Source organism: Brassica napus, chromosome C9 (assembly GCF_020379485.1).
Source record: "Brassica napus cultivar Da-Ae chromosome C9, Da-Ae, whole genome shotgun sequence".
Lineage (NCBI taxonomy): Eukaryota > Viridiplantae > Streptophyta > Magnoliopsida > Brassicales > Brassicaceae > Brassica > Brassica napus.
Window position 1 is genome coordinate 36,467,503 of NC_063452.1, and position 21,729 is coordinate 36,489,231.

The 21,729-nt window shown below is 37.3% G+C and overlaps 1 protein-coding gene across 2 annotated transcripts; it reads right to left on the reverse strand.

Moving 5' to 3' along the window:
• Positions 1-542: 542 nt before the first annotated feature.
• Positions 543-3,772, reverse strand: LOC106383141 (uncharacterized protein slr0889-like). 2 transcript variants are annotated; one of them, XM_013823280.3, is made up of 12 exons: positions 3,432-3,772; positions 3,201-3,329; positions 2,862-3,056; positions 2,693-2,740; positions 2,486-2,614; positions 2,266-2,390; positions 1,979-2,089; positions 1,729-1,837; positions 1,505-1,623; positions 1,028-1,181; positions 808-955; positions 543-731 (listed from the first exon to the last, which is right to left on the reverse strand). In XM_013823280.3, exons 1-12 carry the CDS (start codon positions 3,543-3,545, stop codon positions 673-675), a joined length of 1,440 nt encoding a protein of 479 aa, XP_013678734.1. In that variant the 5' UTR covers positions 3,546-3,772; the 3' UTR covers positions 543-672. The 2 variants fall into 2 exon arrangements, with proteins under 2 accessions (XP_013678734.1, XP_013678735.1); XM_013823281.3 differs by having other exon boundaries at positions 3,418-3,769.
• Positions 3,773-21,729: the final 17,957 nt, after the last annotated feature.

The window sequence follows — 21,729 nt, forward strand, 5'->3', positions numbered from 1 at the left end:
ATAATCACTAGGCAAGAGGTGAATTGTATACATCTAATTCGGTAGAATAAATTGTTGAACAGCATAAAAACAGTAGAATGCGTAGAATTAAAAAACGCAGCCGCATAATAATTAAACCGCCTAGCCGATTAATCGGTTTAAATACATCTTGCCCCGAATTCACAATTACATATGCATTTGTTCAGCCCAAAATGTAAATAGATAAAAACCAATTTACTTAAATATTTAATCACCTCTCTTCCTTGACCCAACAAATAATTCGATAGGGCGAATGCGCTGGACGTATAGCCACTCGAATAAAGGTTCTAACTTGTAAAAGCATGATTACCGAAGATTCTTAGATTGAGGTTGTTAACGGAATATAAGAACCCGTTTCTTAACTTTTAACTAAAAAAATTAAAAACCAGCTCTTAAAACTTTTATTTAAGACCCGGTTCTTAGTTTTTTTGGTTAAAAGTTAAGAGACGGGTTTTTATATTACGGTAAGAACCCAATCCTAAGAACCCCAATAATCATGCTCTAAGGCACGTAGTGTGAGTTTATAGACGTTGAACAGACCATATCTTATATCCTCTACTGTCGCTTATATAATGCATCCTAAATGTCAATTAAAATAAACAAATTATGGCGAGAAGTAAAAGAAAGATGAAAAGAAAAACTCAAGATCGGCCACTAGTGTCCTGCACGCAGGCTTCGAATAGAGGCCCGTCTCCGAGAAGTTCGTTTTACATCTGCACAACTCTCAAGTGTTATCTTACATCGGCAGGCACATGTTTCATGCAACAACTGTAGTAATCAATCACATACCTCTTGTCAATCTTCCAGATGCAAGTAAAGCTTCTTCAGCCATTGATCTCCACTGTTCTGCACAAGAATAGTTAACTCCCATCCCAACACTGAGTCCTCTTAACAGTACTACAGTACGTAGAACAGAAAACAGTTCCTCCGGAAATGCCTATCACCAAAGAACATTATCAAGTTAGTGTGGTACTTTTTACTTTGTGACCACCAACGTTGATGTACTAACCTCAACAGCAATCTTTTTAATCGAGGAGTCATCTGCGAAAGGTTGCAAAACTGTCTGACCAGCTGGCATCTTTGTATCAAAAAGTGTTTGTGCTAAACGTAGAAGTTCTTGCTGCTCGTTCTCACACTTGGCTACCGTATGCAAACCAAGTTCCCTGAACATCCACAATAACTAATGAGTTACTCTGCTACACTAATTCAACCCGATGAGTGTGACTGTTTGAGCCTAACAATTTTGCACGGAGAAGGACTTAGTCAATCGCAATCTTACACATTAAATTTTGGTTATCACATCTTAGCTCAAAACAGTTCTAACATCCCAAAAGTATCCAATTACAATACCTAAGTGATATCAAATAGTTTCACCTTTTGTGCACTAGTTCTTATCGAAACTGATGATATGTTTGAAGAAAACCAACAATCAAGAATCACAAAGTTACCAGTAGCGCAGGGAAGGTTTTATTGAGTTTTGAGTTACCTAAAGCTCTGTGCTACTCGTGAAGCATTGTTATCAGCAATGTCAATGACCAAATTCGCATAACCAAGTCTCAAGTTGTCAGAGAGTTCCTTCACTTGCCCATAGTCTAGCAGTGCAACCTGATCACGGGAAACAATATTTACAACTCAGGAAGTAGAGACAGGAAAGCTCGGCCAATAGACACACAGAGCAAATCAAGAAATTACAAGGAAGATATGACTTGCCTCTGGACCATCACAAATCAAGATGTTTCCAGGATGTGGATCCGCATGAAAGAAACCACTTTTCAGTATCATTTGGCCATATGCACGGGATAAACTGGTAAGTATATTCCTGGCAAGAGGAGATCATAAATTCAAGCCAATATAACAACAACAAAAGAAGGAAATAGGTTTTCTAGAACATAACAGCTATCAAGACTACTGGGCAAACGAACTAAGCACTATACTCTCTAAAGATGATGTAGGAGCTTACTGCTTTGCTGCCTCTGCAATCTTACCATGAGGATTTATCCCTCTTCTAGCCATTTCATCACCAAGGCTCAGGATCGGAATCCCATTTATGTATTCCATCACCAGCACCTTCCTGAGAGAATTACGGTAGTTCATATGTTAAGCGTTTGCTAATCATCCAAAGCAAACATTTTTTTATTACAAAATCTAAGATTGTTATCGAGTCTGCTAGAAACCCATGAATTCTTGAAAATGGCTTTATCAAGATAACCAATAACGTATACGATTTGTGAAAGTAAGAACACTCACTTAGTCACCGTATCTCGCAGTGCCCTTGGAACTATAACAGGAGACTTCTTGTTGTTCTCATATAGAAAATGTCGAATTCTTTCCATTGCATTGGCCTCTCTTTTGAAGTCAAATTCATAACCAATCTTGAAAACACACACACATAGATAGATGTTCTCGTAACTTGGACCAAAGAAGTCTTATCAAGCTATGTTAACAATGAGCCAGAGTGATAAGTTACCTGTGTCTCCATTTCCTTTGTTATAGAGTACAGGTCAAATTTGATATCTGTTCTCTGCACGTATAAGGCGAATAGTTGCAAGTTTCTTATATCTGTCATCATCAGCTTCTCGATGCCAGGATGTTGAACCTAAACAAGTGGTGGTATCAAATTAAAATCTAATGAAAAATGCTGGAAAAGTTTTAGTTGTCCCACAGTAATGCTCACCTTTACAACAACATCCATCTTGTTACCCTTTACTCTTGCTTTGTGAACCTAACAAGAGAAATCAGCATCACATAATTAGTCCGTCAGCATCGAGAAGCTTCGGATTCACCCAACCAACCATGCTTATCTAATCGAAAAGTTTTCATCAACAACTTCGGATTCATCATACCTGAGCAATAGAAGCGGAGCCAAGAGGCTTTTCATCAAATGTTTCGAAGATTTCATCAATGGTTTGACCTAACTCCTCCTCCAGAACACGTTGAACCGCACCGAATGGCGTTGCGGGAGCTTGATCACACAATGTGACAAGCTTTCTCACCCACGCAGCTGGAGCCATGTCAGGTTTTGCTAAAAGTTGAGCAATCTATTCATAGAACATGAAGAAAAAAGCCATTGAAACATCACAAGAAAAAAATGTACGCATTAAATGCAATAAAGCCAAAACCAAACAACCAGTTGATCTACGACAAGAAAGAAGAAATCTGACAAAAACGTTTTAAAGGAGCACCTTAAGGAAGAATCCGCCAAGATCAGAACACATAAAGTAGATTTTGTCAGCGGCTTGCTCGTGTTGGCTCTCCCACATTTGCTCCTGTTTCTTCGCATCTTTCACCCAACTCACTCGAAGTTGGCACACCTGAAACAGAGCAGAAGCCCAATTTCACAAGCATAAAAAAAAGAGAGAGAAAGCTTTAGATTAGTGATAAAAAGATGAAAAGAAATACCATCGAAGAGAGACCTTGTAACCGGTGTAAATATTGGTAGCTCGAACCCAGAATTGAAAGGATCGTTGCCATGGACGAAAGCTGTGGGAGATCTTCTCCTGAATCTCTTTGAAATCGAACCCATTCATTTTTTGTCGGGAACGGATGGATTGTGTTTATCTCAATTTTCTGAGGGTAGGTTTTAATTAAGGGACATATCGAGTGCAAAAGCTTTGCCAGGAAGCGATGGCTATAAGAGGCCAATAGAGCACGATGAAAGCGATCCTGGGAAAAAGGACAGAACAATGCTTTCGCACCTTTTTTGACTTATCCGAATACAGTCGGACTTTAACTCTAATCGGTATGTAAAACAAATAGTTAGAATATTGGAGAAGGATTACAGCATTTAAACCCATCAAATACAAAATTTGGGCCACTCTCAACAAGGTAAATAGAAGACAGCTATGACAGGACACAAGAGACTAGAACTAGAGTTTATCTTTGATATTTTATTTTTGCACGAAACTTGATCATTTATCTTGTTCGTTAATCATTCTCTTATAACTCATCACCTGATTGATCAATAAAACATAATTCAAATAACCCACCATCGAATTAGTGTATATTCTCAATATCTAGCGAACTCCAATTCATCAGTTAGCACCGTCTGTGGGGTGATAGAAAGCAACGTTACTAAGATCAACATGGAACCCGACGGTTCATCCGGCGAAAACGATGCCGCGCCGTACCAATAAGTCGCGGCAAAGAGGACATGATGAAAAGCAATCGTTGATATACCATGAATTTTAACACATTTAGACCATGGTATATGTCATTTATTGAGACTGTTATACTACCTCGGTTCCCGAAAGTAAGATGTTTTAGATTTTTTTCTTGTTCCACAAAGATAGATTTTCTATATTGTTAAGTTACTTTTTTATACTTTTGAGAAACATTAATTGAGAATATTTGAATTGATTAAATTTCATTGGTGAAAAGTTATTGGAAAGTGTATAATAAAGTAAAAAAATAAATTAAATTATAAACATTTATTAAATTCTTAATAAGCGTGAATACTCTAGAAAATCTTACTTTCAGGAACAGAGGGAGTATGTGTTTAGAGTCTGTTTTAGAGTATTTTCAGATCTAAGTGCTTTTTTGGAGAACTTTGGAGATTATAGAGCTTTTTGAGGTGAAAAACTGTACATACGCGTCAGAAATCTAGCTATGGATGGAAGCCTTGCTACCGTGCGATTGAGCTCATATTTTGACTTATTTTCCCAATTTCACCGGTTTGAGGTCCATTTGACGGTTAGATCTATAGTTATGCTTGCTCTACTGAAGAGTAGTACGCATGCCTCGCGAGAGGAAGCTGTCGAGGATTAGAAGGAGTGTTGATCGACAATGCACCCTTGATGTCGCTCGACACTGATTCAAGTACACGAGCCGAGTCTGTTTCAAGACCGACTTAAGCCCATAAGTCACCACATATTACCAGAATGCCCTGGCCGACATTATATCTAGTTTATATAGTTTTCTAAGCCATTGTTGACGACTACGTTTTTTATGCTTTATTCTATTATTTATAATTGCTAGTTATTGCTTTTATATTATTTGACCTAGCTTGATCTGAAACTCAAGTCTATTGTGTGAGATGTCCAGTCTCTGTGGATACGATCCTCAAGTACTACAATCAATTTCTTATTTGAGAGAGTTGCTCTTGGGGTAATTTTAGCACATAAACCGTCTCGCTAAGAAGTAAGAAGCCCGTAAAGCGACGAACAAAAGTCTCGCCGCAATAATCGATGTCATCACGCCAGCATATAGGGATGTCAGTGGTTTTACGACCATAAGAAGAAAACTCTTCGCCACCGAAAACCCTACGACTGGCGGTGGGGAGCAGACAACAAGTCCGCAAACAGACGATCTCCAGGTCTCAATGCAGGACCGCTAGGTAGAGCATTTTCACACTCCTCATTCCATTTGAAGTCTTTGAGATTCTTCTGAGCCTCAAAGAAGTTATGGGATTTGTCTGACAGCCTGGATATGAACCAACCATTGTTCATGTCAATTTATGTACTTCCTTTGAGGTCCTTGGTGAAGGAATCATGTGGATGACTCTTATATGCTTCGGATTGGCCTCAATACCACAGTGGGTGGCTATGTAGCCTAGAAATCTCCCAGAACTAACCCCAAACTAGCACTTGGCCGGGTTGAGCTTCATAATGTATTTCCTTAGATCAGAGAATGCATGTTGTAGATGTTTTATATGGTCTTCTGCTTATTCTGGAATTTGCAAACAAGAAGTTCGTCTGGAAACAGGATTACAATGAAAATCAAATAACATAGGCAGTAAAACCTAATTAAGTTTTCTAGTGTAACCACCTATGTTGAAAATACCTATGTGAGCCGCATCTCGTTTAGCAGAAGACGAAAAAAGATGCAAAAGAAGATTTTGTTGATTTCAGACTGAATCTTATAAAAAACTGTCTACATACCCCTTTCGAGGATCAAGCTGAACAAAGTTCAATTTACAAAGTTTTTACAAGAGATCAAACTGCCTTTGCCTGTTCTTCTAGTAATCGAGTGCAAGACATAGAAAACTAAGCATGTCGAGAATAATGCATAAGGTTTCTAAGTGCAGAGAATTCTAAGTGTCTACATCATCCGCTTTCTACTCTGCCTCAGATGTGCGTATATATGCCTCCAAGGTCTGCCATCTTTCATATTCCGCCCATGATTCGAGTTTATCCTTTTGCAGAGATCTTTCCTATCTTCTCAAAATTCATGTTTATCTTGGAAACTTTGCATTTATCCTCTTTTTCCTTTTTCTTTATCCAAGTCGAGTTAAACGGTCGTTGCATCTGGGAATGTTCTCAATTTAAACCATAAGTGGTATTTGTCGTGTTTTAGGCCGTTTCGGACCATTTTACGACACATGCATTTTTACGATTTTTCTCGGAAAAAATCGTCAATTTATCCTATGTACATTTTTACGTCATTGGTCCTATGAAATAAAAAAAATTCATTTAGTTTAGGATACGCTGGTGTTAAGTTAACCAGCATCGTCTTGACGTTTGACTTGAACTTTTTCGAGAAAACAATTTCTTGCTTGTTTTCTTTGTAAAATGTCAACGAAACTTCTGATTGTAATGAAACGAAAGACAATTCTATCGAGATTCAAATGAGAACATGATGAGAAGGAGTTTGATAACATAAAGTGTGTGATTTTGGCGACATGGAGGAGAGAGGGAGAAATTTTGGCAATGTGGGAGGAGAGATAGATGAAGGGCATCTGAGAAAGGCGACATGGGAGCTGAGAAAGGGGAGGGGCATTTGAGAAGACGACATGGAGGAGAGAGAGGATGAGTTTAGCGACATGGTAGAGAGAGAGAGAGAGTGTGAGTTTGGAGACATTGACCAAACAAAGAGTGAATTTGGCGACGTTGACCAAGCTGAGAGGGTGTTGATGCCTTTCTTTCGTTCTCATTCCCCTCCATTGATTTCTTTGTATACTATCAGAACAATTTCATAAGTTATTTTTGTTACGATTTTCCGAAAGTTGTTTTGCGGAAGACTATCTCATAGATTTTCCTATCAGGGTTTTCCGCATAAACTTTCAGAATTTCGTTTTACGGAAGATTCTTTCTTAAAATTTGTCATTTTCCGCAAAAGCTTTATGTAAGAACGTTTTTCGTTTACTTCTTGTTTTGATAAAAATTCTTTTATTCTTTGTCTGGGATGAAATGTATGAAGTATGTTCTTGTATCCTCCTTATACAAATAGATTTGGCTTATGCTATATAGTTTCTTCTGACATTTTCGGTTCCGTGTTAAGATTTATCACATGGTTATGAGCAAATTCAGCTTTGAAAAACACCAAATACCAAGCTTAAATATTGTCAATGAAAAGGTAAATAAACATCGAAAAGGTTTCTATAAACTTAATGTAAATAACACATTTTTTTTAAAGGCTTCTACATCCAGGTTTGGGGTTCGAACCCCAGACTAAACAATTTCTTGCAGATTACAGGTAATCCAGGTTTCAAGTCCCAGAGAAGAGCGATTTATTAATGCAGACTACAAAAAGAAAGGTTTACAAGGAAGCTTCAACAAGGTACAAGTAAATCTGGTCAGGAATGGATCTTCATATGACGGCTCAGATGATGCAGTTAGGCGTAGATCTTCATAAGGCAGGTAGTATTGTCGGTTGTCGATTGTCTATGTAATCTTTCTCATAAATTTAATGGCATAATAAATCAGTGTTAAAAAAAAATAACAGTAGTAGACAAGGAGGCTTCAAAATTGGAGATTCTCTCAAACTTCATTCTTCTTTGAAACAACTGTCGAGCTTCTCCTTAACTTTCTTGGATTATCGTATTCTTGGTCCATATACTTGGCAGCATAACGAACTCGGATAGCTTTCATGCTATTGTCATCTTTGGCCCACTCGAGCACCTGCAAAGATGGGACATAGAGGGTCGAGGATGCATCCAAGGAAAAGCTTTAGAGACAAGAGACTTACCAAAGGGCGTCCATATAAATGGATGTCGGATAATGCCATTTTAGCATTTAAAGCTTCTTGCTTTGTCTCAAATTCAACAAAAGCAAAACCAGCATGTCTATTATTCCTCTTTGGATACCCAAGTCTAGTGGTCTGCATAAACACGAACAAATGAGTGGTTTAAAAATTATCCAAATTCATCTTGTATGCATTCCAGTACAATAGAGCTAATGTTTTCACCCTCATTTCTCAAAAACATAATCTTAATGCTTAAGACCAAAATTTCGCAGAGTTGCAATGCTTGAAAATACAACTAATACGCTCGGCACAATTTCATAATGTACCTCAAATGGACTGAATAGCTGCCTTAGTTCTTTCCTGGTTGCTTCAAAAGCTACGTTTTTCACATGTAACTTTTTCGAAGTTTTGTCCTTGTCTGAACCTTGGGGGAATTTCACTTTGGTGATACCATTATTCATGTATACCACCAACGAATAAACATTTTCAAAAATATATTTTTCATTAAATGGTAAAAGACTTTCGGGAAATTGCCAAAACTACCACTTTCAAAGTACCACTTTTCATGTTTACACTAACCACTTTTACCCTCATTTTTAATGAAGGGTGAAAAACATTTATAACCCTTTCATTAACTATGACAAAAAAAAAACCTATAGTTAACTAATCTAAACTTAAAACATCAATTCTAAATCTTAAAACCTGAAACATCAACTCTAAACCCTAAACCCCAAAACATCAATTCTAAACCTTAAACCCTAAACTTTCAAATCTTAACCCTAAAACATCAACTCTAAACCCTACATTTTTCCGAAATTCGAACCCTAAACCCTAAACTCTAGGATTTAGGGTTTGTTTAGGGTTTAGAGTTGAAGGTTTAGGGTTTATAGTTGATCTTTCAGGGTTTAGGGTTAATTTTTTAGGGTTTAGGGTTTTTGAGTTTACTTTTTAGAGTTTGTTTTGGGTTTAGAGTTCATATTTTAAGGTTTAGTGTTGATCGTTTAGGGTTTGGAGTTAAAGTTTAGGGTTTAGGGTTTAAAGTTGATGTTTTAGGGTTTATAGTTAAAGGTTTAGGGTTAGGGTTTAGAGTTGATGGTTCAGTGTTTAGAGTTTACTTTTTATGGTTTAGGGTTTAGAGTTCAGGTCTTAGGGTTTAGGGTTCGTATTTCAAAAAAATATAGGGTTTAGTATTGATTTTTTGGGGTTTAGAGTTGACTTTAGGGTTAAGGTTTCGAATATCGAAATAGTATAATTCGAAAAAAATTAAAAAAAAATATTTTATCTTTTAAAATTTTTTATTTATTTAAATATTTATTTATTATATATAAAGAACAAGGGTATAAGAGTCTTGGAAAATTTTCACTTATACCATTTTGGTGATACCATTATTCATGTTTACCACCAACAAAGAAATATTTTCAAAATTATTTTTTTATTAAACAGTAAAAGACTATAATACATTTGTTCTTTATATATATAATAAATAAATAAAAATATTTTAAAAATAAAAATATATTTTTTAATTTTTTTCAAATTATATTATTTCAAAATTCAAACCCTAAAACTTAAAACTCAAATCTAAACCCTAAACCATCAATCCTAAACCCTATATATTTCTTGAAATAGGAACCCTAAACCCTAAAACCTCAACTCTAAACCCTAAACCCTAAAAAGTAAACTCTAAACCCTAGACCTTCAACTCTAAACCCTAAACCCTAAACTTTCAACTCTAAACCTTAAAAGATCAACCCTAAACCCCAAACTTCAACTCTAAACCCTAAACGATGAACACTAAACCTTAAACTATCAACACTAAACCCTAAACCCTAAAAAGTAAACCCGACACCCTTAACCCTAAAAAATTAACCCTAAACCCTAAAACATCAACTCTAAGCCCTAAACTTTCAACTCTAAACCCTAAACTCTAAACCCTAAACCCTAAAACCCTATAGTTGATTTTTAGGATTTAGATTTCAAGGTTTAGGGTTTAGGGTTTTATGGTTTAAGGTTTATGTTTAGGGTTTAGAGTTGATGTTTTAGGGTTTAGATTTGAGGGTTTATGGTTTTAGGGTTTAGGGTTCAAATTTCGGAAAAATATAGGGTTTAGAGTTTACGTTTAGGGTTTAGAGTTGATGCTTTAGGGGGGCCTATGGGAAATAGAATTTGTGTGGAATTTGAAAATTTTAAGAGTTAATAGATTTTTAAAAGTTAAGTAGATTTTATGAATTTTTACTCAATGTATTGTATAAATTGTCAATGATTATTATAGATTTTCATATATACTTTTCTTTCCAAACTTTTCTTTCCATTATTTTTTTTTAAAAAAAAGTTATTTCATAAAATATAACTATTTTAAAATTAAATTAATAATTTTGGTTTTTTTTTTAATATTTTGACATTTTGATTTGTCTTGTTTGATTTTTGTTTTAAAGTTTTTAAGATCAACCTATGAATTTTCTCATGATTTTATTTTAATATCAAATAGTTATATTTCATGAATTTTTTTTTAAAATTGTTATTTTTAATAATTTCTTTTATCTTTAGTTTTCCTTTTACAATTATCTTTTACTTGACAATAAAAATGTAAAAAAATCTTGTTGTGTTTGTGTATTTGTGTTTTTGTTACGTAGATTTTGAGAATCCTATAACTATATGTGATATTTGTAAAGTTGAGTGTTATGAGTAAAACTAGAGAGAATTTATATCTCAATAACAAAAGAGTTTAATAGAATTACAAAGTCAATAAAAACTAAACTTTTTGAATAACATAGAATTTCCATAGAATTTAAAAGTCCACGAACCAATAACAAAAGATTCTAATAAGATTTTAAGAATTCATAAACCAATAACAATGAATTCTTTAAATTTTAAAATTCCTTCAAAATTTAACTCCCAATAACCCCCCCGGTTTAGTGTTTAGATTTGAAGGTTTAGAGTTTAGAGTTGATGTTTCGGGGTTTATGGTTTAGAGTTGATGTTTCAGGGTTTAGATTAATTAACTATAAGTTTTTTTTTGTCAAAATTAATCAAAAAGTTATAAATGTTTTTATTTTTTATTAAAAAATTAAAAATAAAAATGGTTAGTGTAAATATGAAAATTACTATTTTGAAAAATGATATTTTTTGGCAATTTCCCGACCGTGTCACTCGGCTTGTTTTCACATAATCTAAATTTCAAACCGTACCATCCAAAACAGTTTCCTACAAACAGAAAAAAAAAAATACAAATGTCACTGTAACTCAGCTTGATCGACTCCAATCAAATTTAAGCTTCCAAGAGACTTAATTAATGTTACCCGTAGATCTCTGTAGACACTGGTCGCTGTCTCAATAGAGTCGAATTCTACAAAACGATAACCGGTTGAAAGACACTTCCCTTTTTTTACATGTTTTATTATCTGCTTATAAAAAAAGTAAAAATAAGATTTATGGGTATCATCTGTGAGCAATGAACAACTTTACCTTAGAGCATTATTAACTATGCTTCTTAAGTGGATTCTGTAAGGGGCGCCTCTAACTCGGTTCTTCCACTGTTCGCGGATCCCACTGATACGTGGCGATCCGCGATTGGTTTATTTTTATTTTTTACCAAAACAAAAAAAATTAAAAAAAAATTTCACCCAAGAACCCGTGCAAGGGTTAATCATGCTCTTTAACACTCAAAATCTTTCCATGCTTCACACCATTTCAGTCAACTGCTTCTTCGAACCATCTTCAAACCATCTTCAGTTGTCTCGAAGCTCAGACTCTTAACATAAAGTACATTTGACTGAAATATTATAAGATCCATCAGAATACAGATACATTCACTACATAACCTGAAACTTACAAGATAGTACTAAACTCATACATCACCCCACGAGAGGTAACGCTGAAACCAAAATACAGTTGCCCAGAAGCTAATATTGTTTGGTGGCGGTAGCATTTTTCAACTATATTTCAGTTAAAAAACGTCCACAGCTATCATCACTAGACATACCTCAGTCATGTCTGAATCGATTCCGACAATATCTGATCAAAGTTAGGTCTTGTCACAACATGAATCTTCTTTTCATTGTTATCGACAAGTACTTTTGGCTCAAGAATATCTCCAGGAGCCCACTCCAGAAACAGGGGAACGTATCTGTAATAAATAGGGACAAAAAGAATTTATAAAGAAAAAAATTGTGAAAGTTAGTTAAATGTTTGAAGCTACTTGAAACACTTGTAAGCCATATTCTTCATAGCTGCACGTGCCTCAGCCGGTTCAAGGAAAACAACTTGACGGTGGACAGGTTAGAGAACAATCAATCACCTATATATTAGTTCAAGATATTAAATTAGAATAATAATAATAATAATAATAATAATAATAATAATAATAATAATTACCAAGACCATCGTCTTTGTGGGAGGGAGAATAATTTTGTCCAGCCTTCCAAATTTTCCAAACATTTGAGCCAGTTCCTTTTCAGTGGAAGCAAATGGCAAATTCTTAACTAAGAGAATATGGTTGCTTCGGTTCTTCTTCATCTCATCACCTTCCCTGTAGCAAATTCTTCCAAAGAGGTGACATTTACTCCAGCTTTAGCAAAGGCTTCTTTCGTCTCGGAAATCACTTTTGTTTCTCCCAAAGCAAGGCGTACAGCAGGATCTTCGGATTCACGGTCAAGCAACTCGCTCTTTTTCACACAATACATCCTGGCTATGTTTCTAGGATCTACAACGTCAAAAGGTAAAGGGAAAAAAAATATGAAGCCAAGCAAAAAAACAAAAAATAAAAAAGACATTAATGGATGGATTCTTGAAACAAGAAAAGGTACAGTATCGGGTCGCATGAATAAACTATTCCAAGCCTTTGTATTTCCACCGGCTTCAGACGCTTTTCTTTGTTCCTCTCTCTTTTGCTTGAATGTTTTTGGGATATTACAAGTGTAATTTCTGTTAGGATAAACAAGTAATGAAAATTATAGTCCACAAAAATATTTCAAGATTGAAGACCGAAACATAAAACTGGCCACTGACACTTGTTTCTCACGGTGCTTGGCTGGTAAAATACGCAACCACCGCCCTTGAAAAGTCTGGTTATCCAATTGTTCCATTGCCCTGCAACACGCAATCACCAAGGGGAGCATCTGTATTGTTTGTGAAGAAGAAAGATGACATGTTCAAGCTTTGTATCGACTACAAAGGCTTGAACAAGTTGGGAATCAAGAATAAGTATCATCTTCCGTGTATCGACGAGTTGTTAGACCAGTTGCAAGGAGATTCACGATTTTCTAAGATTGACTTGGCATAAGGATACCATCAGAGTTCTATAGGTGAAGAATATGTATGGATGACGGTTTTCCTTTCATGTTATGGACATTATGAGTTCGCGGTAGAGTCAATTGGGTTGTCGAATGCACCTGTAGCATTCAAGAAACTTAGGGAGGATGTCTTTCGTGAGCACTTGGATAAGTGCACGATTTTCTTCGTCGACGACATCCTGATTTATTGTCGGAGCATAGAGGAGCATGCTGAGCATTTACGGACTGTGTTGGGTAAGCTTGGAGAACATCAATTGTTTGCTAGCTGTGGATTTTTGGGGTCATGTGGTTCAGAAGCGGGAGTTGCTCTAGTGGTAAAGACTACAAAAATTTCAGCATTGTCGACACGTAAGAGGTACAAAGATTTAAAGCGTTATTGTCATTGGTTAAGGCTAAAAATCATGTGTCTAACGGGTTATTGCAGAACCTTCCATTGCCATAGTGGAAATGAGACATAGAATATGGATTTTGTGACTGGGTTACCGACCACTTCAGGTGCAAAGAATGCCATTTGGATAATTGTGGAAAGACTCACCAAGTCAACTCATTTCCTAGCAATCAAGAAAATAGACGTATCTGATCCGTTGGCGGAGACTTACACCAGGGAGATTGTGAGGTTGCATATAGTTCCGGTCAGCGTGATATCAGGTCGAGATGCAAAGTTGACTTCTACATTCTGTTGAGCCATTCAGAAGGCGTTTGAGTCAAATGTCCACATGAGTACATCTTATCACCCATAGACAGATGGGCAGTCAGTGAGGACTATTATACATTGGAGGATATATTAACGACTTGCGTTTTATATTGGGAAGGCAGCTATGGAAAGTATCTACCTCTAGTAGAGTTTTCATACAACAATAGCTACCATTCGAGTATTGAGATAGCAACGTATGAGGCTATTTATGTAGATCTTGTCGCACACCACTTTGTTTGAGAGAAGCGAGGGAGGGACATGTCATAGAACCAGCAAGGGTTAAGGAGATGGCAAAGCAGGTGCAGATGCTCAAGCTTCGGCTTAAGGAAGCCAATGGCCATAAGAAGAGTTATGCAGATAAGCGGCGTAAGGATTTAAAGTTTCAGGTGGGTGACCTAGTATACCTGAAAATGAGGACATTCGAGGGATGATCTAAGACTCAAAAGCTAAAGAAGCTTAAACCGAGATATATGGGACTGTACTTCATTGTGGAGCAGATTGGAGCTGTGGCTTACCGATTGGATTTATCAGAAGAATTAAATCGTGTCTGATCTGAGAGTGAACCCGGTGGCTACGGACAGAGGACATATCGGACTACATTCTGACCAGAGGGATCGAAAAGTTAACGGTCAGTTCTTGAGTTGTTCATCTGTTTTCTCGAGTGTTCAGGTCTGCAAGAATCCTCATATTCGTCCATTTTCAGAGAGTTCCAGAGTTACTGTTTTAGAGCCATCAAGGTCATTTGGTGTTTTTTCAGGTTTTATTTAGAACCCGTGGAAAAAGTGAGGGCTACTCCATTTAATCTTGTACTAGTTTAGTACTACAATTATGGATAGTCTAGGTTCGAAACATGTTCCGTCTGTGAATTGAGTCTGCTTGAGATTCTTGTTCGTTTATTACTATTGATTTTTAAACTGAAAATAGAAAAATAGAGGATTCAACGGTTGTGTCAAAAGATTGATGTTAAGGACTGTTATATATATGCATATACATAGTTAGGAAAAGGGACTATGTGTGCGAGCGGGGGCTCAGAGATGTCTGAGCTAGTGACACTACTGTGTGGTGTGGGTGGGGTCCAGAGACGTCTGGGCTAGCGACGCTACTTGTGTTGGCGTGTAGTGCAGAGACGTTTGTATGATCGACGCTACGGTGGGCGGGGGTAAAGAGACACTCTGTACTAGCGACTTCGTGTATATGTATATCCTTATGAGGAAATGCGTAGTGCAGAGAGTAGCTACATGATATTAGGATTGATTGTAGTTGTCTAGTGCACTAGACATATATTGTTTTCTCTGTGTGGTGTAATAGGCACAGTGGTTGTTTCATGCTAGAGCTAGGCCTATATAGTCGTAGGGCTATATACTGAGTTAATGGTTTGCGATTTAGCATTTCATACCTCACTGAGTGACTCCCATGTTACTCACTCCTCTTTCTTCTCTTTGCAGTGAACATGACCAGTAGTTAGATATTTGGACGGTTTGGTGTCTTGGGATGATTGAAATATTATTTTGGTTTTATAAAACTTTTCGATTCGAATTAATTCAGTCATTCAACTTTAAAAATGTTGGAGTCGTTTTTATTTTATTAAATTTTTTGGTATTTGATTTGGTTTTGAATATCTCGGTTAACTTCATTTTATTACCGGTAGTAACACGCTGTTCTCGAGAGAGTTAGAGACGTGTGTTACAATTTGGTATCAGAGACAGGTTCCGTCTCGGATAAGACCCGGGATGTCGATTAAAGTGCTTGGCAGTGAGACTGGGAGTCATTGACATTAATCGAGATGTATCAGTTGTACTTGGAGAGGTTAATTTTGTCAGAGATTTGGCAGAGAGGAACTGATGGATTTTTGGCGACCATTTTGTTGACCAAAGATGATGGGCAGCAGGAGCTACGGGAATAGTCTAGTGCTTGCAGAGAACTAAGATGTATTTGGGACCTGTAGAGGAGATGCTTTAACTATTGAGTTGGAACTAGGGACATCACTAATTTCACAAGCTTCATACCGTTTAGCGCCAGCAGAAATGGTAGAATTGAAAATTCAGTTCAAGGAAATATCTAATAAGGGATTTATCAGACTGATTTTTTTTCACCAAGGGGAGCATATGTATTGTATGTGAAGAAGAAAGATGAGATGTTCAGGCTTTGTATCGACTACAAAGGCTTGAACAAGTTTAGCATCAAGAATAATTATTCGCTTCCGTGTATCGACGAGTTGTTAGATCAGTTGCAGGGAGATTCACGGTTTTTTAAGATTGACTTTGCATAAGGATACCATCAGAATTTTATAGCAGAAGAATATGTATGGATGACGGTTTTCTGTTCATGTTATGGACATTATGAGTTTGAAGTAAAGTCAATTGGGCTGTCGAATGCACCTGTATCATTCAGGAAACTTATGGATGATGTCTTTCGTGAGCACTTGGATAAGTGCACGATTTTCTTCCTCGACGACATCCTGATTTATTATCGGAGTATAGACGAGCATGTTGAGCATTTATGGACTGTGTTGGGTAAGCTTGGAGAGTATCAATTTTTTGCTAGCTGAGAAAGTGGATTTTTGGGGTCATGTGGTTCAGAAGCGGGAGTTGCTCTAGTGGTAAACACTACTACAATTTCAGCATGGTTGACACGTAAGAGGTACAAAGATTTGAAGCGTTATTGTCATTGGTTAAGGCTAAGATCATGTGTCTAGCGGGTTATTGCAGAACCTGCCATTGCCATAGTGGAAATGAGACATAGGCTATGGATTTTGTGACTGGGTTACCGATAACTTCAGGAGGAAATAATGCCATTTGGATAATTGTGGAAAGACTCACCAAGTCAACTCATTTCCTAGCAATCAAGAAAACAGACGTAGCTGATCAGTTGGCGGAGACTTACATCAGAGAGATTGTGAGGTTGCATATAGTTCCGGTCAGCATGATATCAGGTCGAGATGCAAAGTTGACTTCTACATTCTGTTGAGCTTTCCAGAAGGCGTTTGAGTCAAATGTCCAAATGAGTACATCTTATCATCCATAGATAGATGGGCAGTCAGTGAGGACTATTATCACATTGGAGGATAACGGCCTACGTTTTATTTTGGGAAGAGAGCTATGGAAAGTATCTACCTCTAGTAGAGTTTTCATATAACAATAGCTACCATTCGAGTATTGAGATAGCACCGTATGAGGCTATTTATGTAGGTCTTGCTGTACACCACTTTGTTTGAGAGAAGCGGGGGAGCGACATGTCATAGAACCAGCAAGGGTTAAGGAGATGGGAAAGCAGGTGGAGATGCTCAAGCTTCGGCTTAAGGAAGCCAATGGCCATCAGAAGAGTTATGCAGATAAGCAGCGTAAGGATTTAAAGTTTCATGTAGGCGACCTAGTATACCTGAAAATGAGGACATTTCAGGGAGGATCTAAGACTCAAAAGCTAAAAAAGCTTAAACCGAGATATATGGGACTGTACTTCATTGTGGAGCAGATTGGAGCAGTGGCTTACCGATTGGATTTATCAAAAGAATTATCATACTTCCATGACGTATTCCATGTGTCTTTTTTGAGAAGGGTCGTGAGAGAGCCAGAGCTCATTTTGCAGGAGCCATGCACCAAGCGACCTTGGTAAAAAAAAAAAATTCTGCACCTTGTCAACTAGTGGAGATTATGGATCGGAAGTGAAAGCGGTTCAGGGAATGATGACCAGGTTGGTCGAGAGAGGCGAGATCCAGGAGGAGACCTGGGAGACCAAGACTCGAATGAGGATTGATTATACATAGTTTTCTCATGATGGTATTGGACAGTCGGGCCAGTTAATTCGGCCCAGCTAAGCACAGTAGGATTGCAGAAAACCTGTTTTTTTTTTAGTTATTTAAAAGGGGATTTCGTTGTGGCCTTTGGCAGAGACTTTTGGAATGGCGAAGCCGTGCCGGAATGTCACCGTAGCAGCCACCATGAAGGAGGATCCATCACACAATCCGAAAAGAGAGATTAAGGTTCAGCAGACAAGTTTTGGAAGAATAGAAGAACGGTTGATCAAAACCGAGAATTTTGAAGCCAAATTTTGAGGTTATGTTCTACACTTATAGATATATGTTCAACAGAAAAGGGATCATCATTTCGATATATTTCTCTAATAGTTCTGGTTTTTTATTCGGGACTGCTCTCTATAGATCGGATCCGCCATTAGTCAATTTTCTTCAGTGTTTCCCCGTTGATCCAGAATGAACCAGGAAACAAGCGAGAAATCATTGGAAAATATCGATCTTAACTTTCCAGATCATCTTCCCGATCGTCAAACCGAGGTACGGTTAAAAAGTTAATGATGCTGTTTTTTGGCAAAGAATAAAGCTGTTGAGTTGCAGAGACAGTTCTGACCAGTCTCGGTGTAAAGGAGAAAAGGTCGACAGAAACAAAAGCTTTAAGTCTGGAAACTTCTCTGTAAGTATTTAATTCTTTTTCTCTCATCTCCAACAAGCGGATTGTCATTACGAGTTATTTCTACAAGTTATTCATGTCTTTGCGAGGGGTGTTGGTGCAGTCTTTGTTTGCGATCAGCCTGGAAGAGAACCCATTTTGGTTAATCAAATCGTGTCTGATCCGAGTGAACCCGGTGGCTACGGACAGAGGACATATATGACTACATTCTGACCGGAGGGATCATGATGCGGCCCGAATCAGCAGCAGAAACAAATAAATAAGGTTTGGCTTATGGGTTTGCGATTAAACGAGATGGGCTTGAAGTATATTGCAAATATGTTTATGAACATGTTTCAGCCCAAAGAAAGAAAGTCTCAACAAGAAATTATAAGTGATGGTTGTATAATATATCAATCTGATGGCAATTCAGAGACCGTCTACCATGTGGAAGCACGAGACCAACCAAAGAGTTTTACGACTACAATCCTTCAATTTCGGTCAAGTCAAGACATTTATGATTTTGGTCAAATGAAAGTCTTTGGTCAAGTCTTCCTTGTTTTTATAAGTTGTTAATTTCTATGTTTGACTAGTCTTTTGTATTTCAACCTTTTGTATGCTTTGCATATTATATAAAGGCCATTTGATCAATGAAATAAAATAAGCTTTGATTATTATTTTTGGAACCTTGAGAGTGATTCTCACTTTTCTTTCAATGGTGTGTAATATCCATTGATCTTATCGATCCGTCTTGGTGCGTCATATCCAAGGGATCAAACCGATTCGTCCGGGTGCGTCATATCCAGGGAATCATCCTCTTTGTCGTCTAGGTGTTTCATATCCTAGGACATTGAGTTGAGAATATCAGCAGCCTTCCGCATCTGCTTTACGACCCTTCGATCCATTCATTTATTCCTTATTGGTCTAGTGCGTCATATCTAGCAACAACTGGACTTGGGAATATCAACAGCCTTCTGCAACTGTTGTGTGACCCTTCATTCCATCAATTCTCATTCAGATCGTCTGAGTTCATATCCAAAGTCCCGTTGAGTGATCCTTACCAAATTTAGGCGTATCAAGTGGTATCAGAGCCACTCAACCGGTACTTGTCTGTTTATTTTATCATCTTTCCATCTTCTTCATCCATCTTCTACCTTTCATTTTCTTTTCTTTATAAAAAAAAAGTTCTACGGAAAGCCAAGAGATCATCCCATTTGAAGCTAAAGAAAGACATATTTGAGGGCAAATATTTTTAAAGGAGGGGGAATGATGCGCCCCAAATCAGCAGCTGAAACAAATAAAGAAGGTTTGGCTTATGGGTTTGCGATTAAACGAGATGGGTTTGAAGTATATTGCAAATGTGTTTATGAACATGTTTCAGCCCAAAGAAAGAAAGTCTCAACAAGAAATTATAAGTGATGGTTGTATAATATATCAATATGATGGCAATTCAGAGACCGTCGACCATGTGGAAGAACGAGACCACCCGAAGAGTGTTACGACTGCAATCCTTCAATTTTGGCCAAGTCAAGACATTTATGATTTTGGTCAAATGAAAGTCTTTGGTCAAGTCTTCCTTGTTTTTATAAGTTGCTAATTTCTATGTTTGACTAGTCTTTTGTATTCCAACCTTTTGTATGCTTTGCATATTATATAGAGACCATTTGATCAATGAAATAAAATAAGCTTTGATTATTATTTTTGGAACCTTGAGAGTGATTCTAACTTTTCTTTCAATGGTGTGTAATATCCATTGATCTTATCGATCCGTCTTGGTGCGTCATATCCAAGGGATCAAACCGATTCGTCCTGGTGCGTCATATCCAGGGAATCATCCTCTTTGTCGTATGGGTGCGTCATATCCTAGGACATTGAGTTGGGAATATCAGCAGCCTTCCGCATCTGCTGTGCGACCCTTCGATCCATTCATTTCTTCCTTGTTGGTCTAGTGCATCATATCTAGCAACAACTAGAGTTGGGAATATCAACAGCCTTCCGCAAGTGTTGTGTGACCCTTCATTCCATCAGTTCTCATTCAGAACGTCTGAGTTCATATCAAAAGTCCCGTTGAGTGATCTTTCCCAAATTTAGGCGTATCAAGTGGTATCAGAGCCACTCAACCAGTACTTGTCTGTTCATTTTCTCATCTTTCCATCTTCTTCATCCATCTTCTACCTTTCATCTTCTTTTCTTTATAAAAAAAAAGTTCTACGGAAAGCCAAGAGATCATCCCATCTGAAGCTAAAGAAAGACAGATTTGAGGGCAAACATTTTTAAAGGAGGAGGGAATGATGCGCCCCGAATCAGCAGCTGAAACAAATAAAGAATGTTTGGCTTATGGGTTTGCGATTAAACGAGATGGACTTGAAGTATATTGCAAATGTGTTTATGAACATGTTTCAGCCCAAAGAAAGAAAGACCCAACAAGAAATTATAAGTGATGGTCGTATAATATATCAATCTGACGGCAATTCAGAGACTGTCGACCATGTGGAAGCACGAGACCAGCCGAAGAGTGTTACGACTGCAATCCTTCAATTTCGGTCAATTCAAAGACATTTAGGATTTTGGTCAAATCAAAGTCTTTGGTCAAGTTTTTCTTGTTTTTATAAGTTGCTAATTTTTATGTTTGACTAGTATTTTGTATTCCAACCATTTGTATGCTTTGCCTATTATATAAATGCCATTTGATCAAAGAAATAAAATAAGCTTTGATTATATTTTTGGAACCTTGAGAGTGATTCTCACTTTTCTTTCAATGGTGTGTAATATCCATTGATCTTATCGATCCGTCTTAGTGCGTCATATCCAAGGGATCAAACCGATTCATCCTGGTGCGTCATATCCATGGAATCATCTCTATGTCGTCTAGGTGCGTCATATCCTAGGACATTGAGTTGGGAATATCAGCAGCCTTCCGCATCTACTATGCGACCCTTCGATCCATTTATTTCTTCCTTGTTGGTCTAGTGAGTCATATCAAGCAACAACTGGAGTTGGAAATATCAACAGCCTTTCGCAACTGTTGTGCGACCCTTCATTCCATCAGTTCTCATTCAGATCGTCCGAGGTCATATCCAAAGTCTCGTTGAGTGATCCTTCCCAAATTTGGGTGTATCAAGTGGTATCAGAGCCACTCAACTGGTACTTGTCTGTTCATTTTCTCATCTTTCCATCTTCTTCATCCATCTTCTACCTTTCATCTTCTTTTCTTTATAAAAAAAAAGTTCTACGGAAAGCCAAGAGATCATCCCATCTGAAGCTAAACAAAGACAGATTTGAGGGCAAACATTTTTAAAGGAGGAGGGAATGATGCGCCCCGAATCAGCAGCTGAAACAAATAAAGAATGTTTGGCTTATGGGTTTGCGATTAAACGAGATGGGCTTGAAGTATATTGCAAATGTGTTTATGAACATGTTTCAGCCCAAA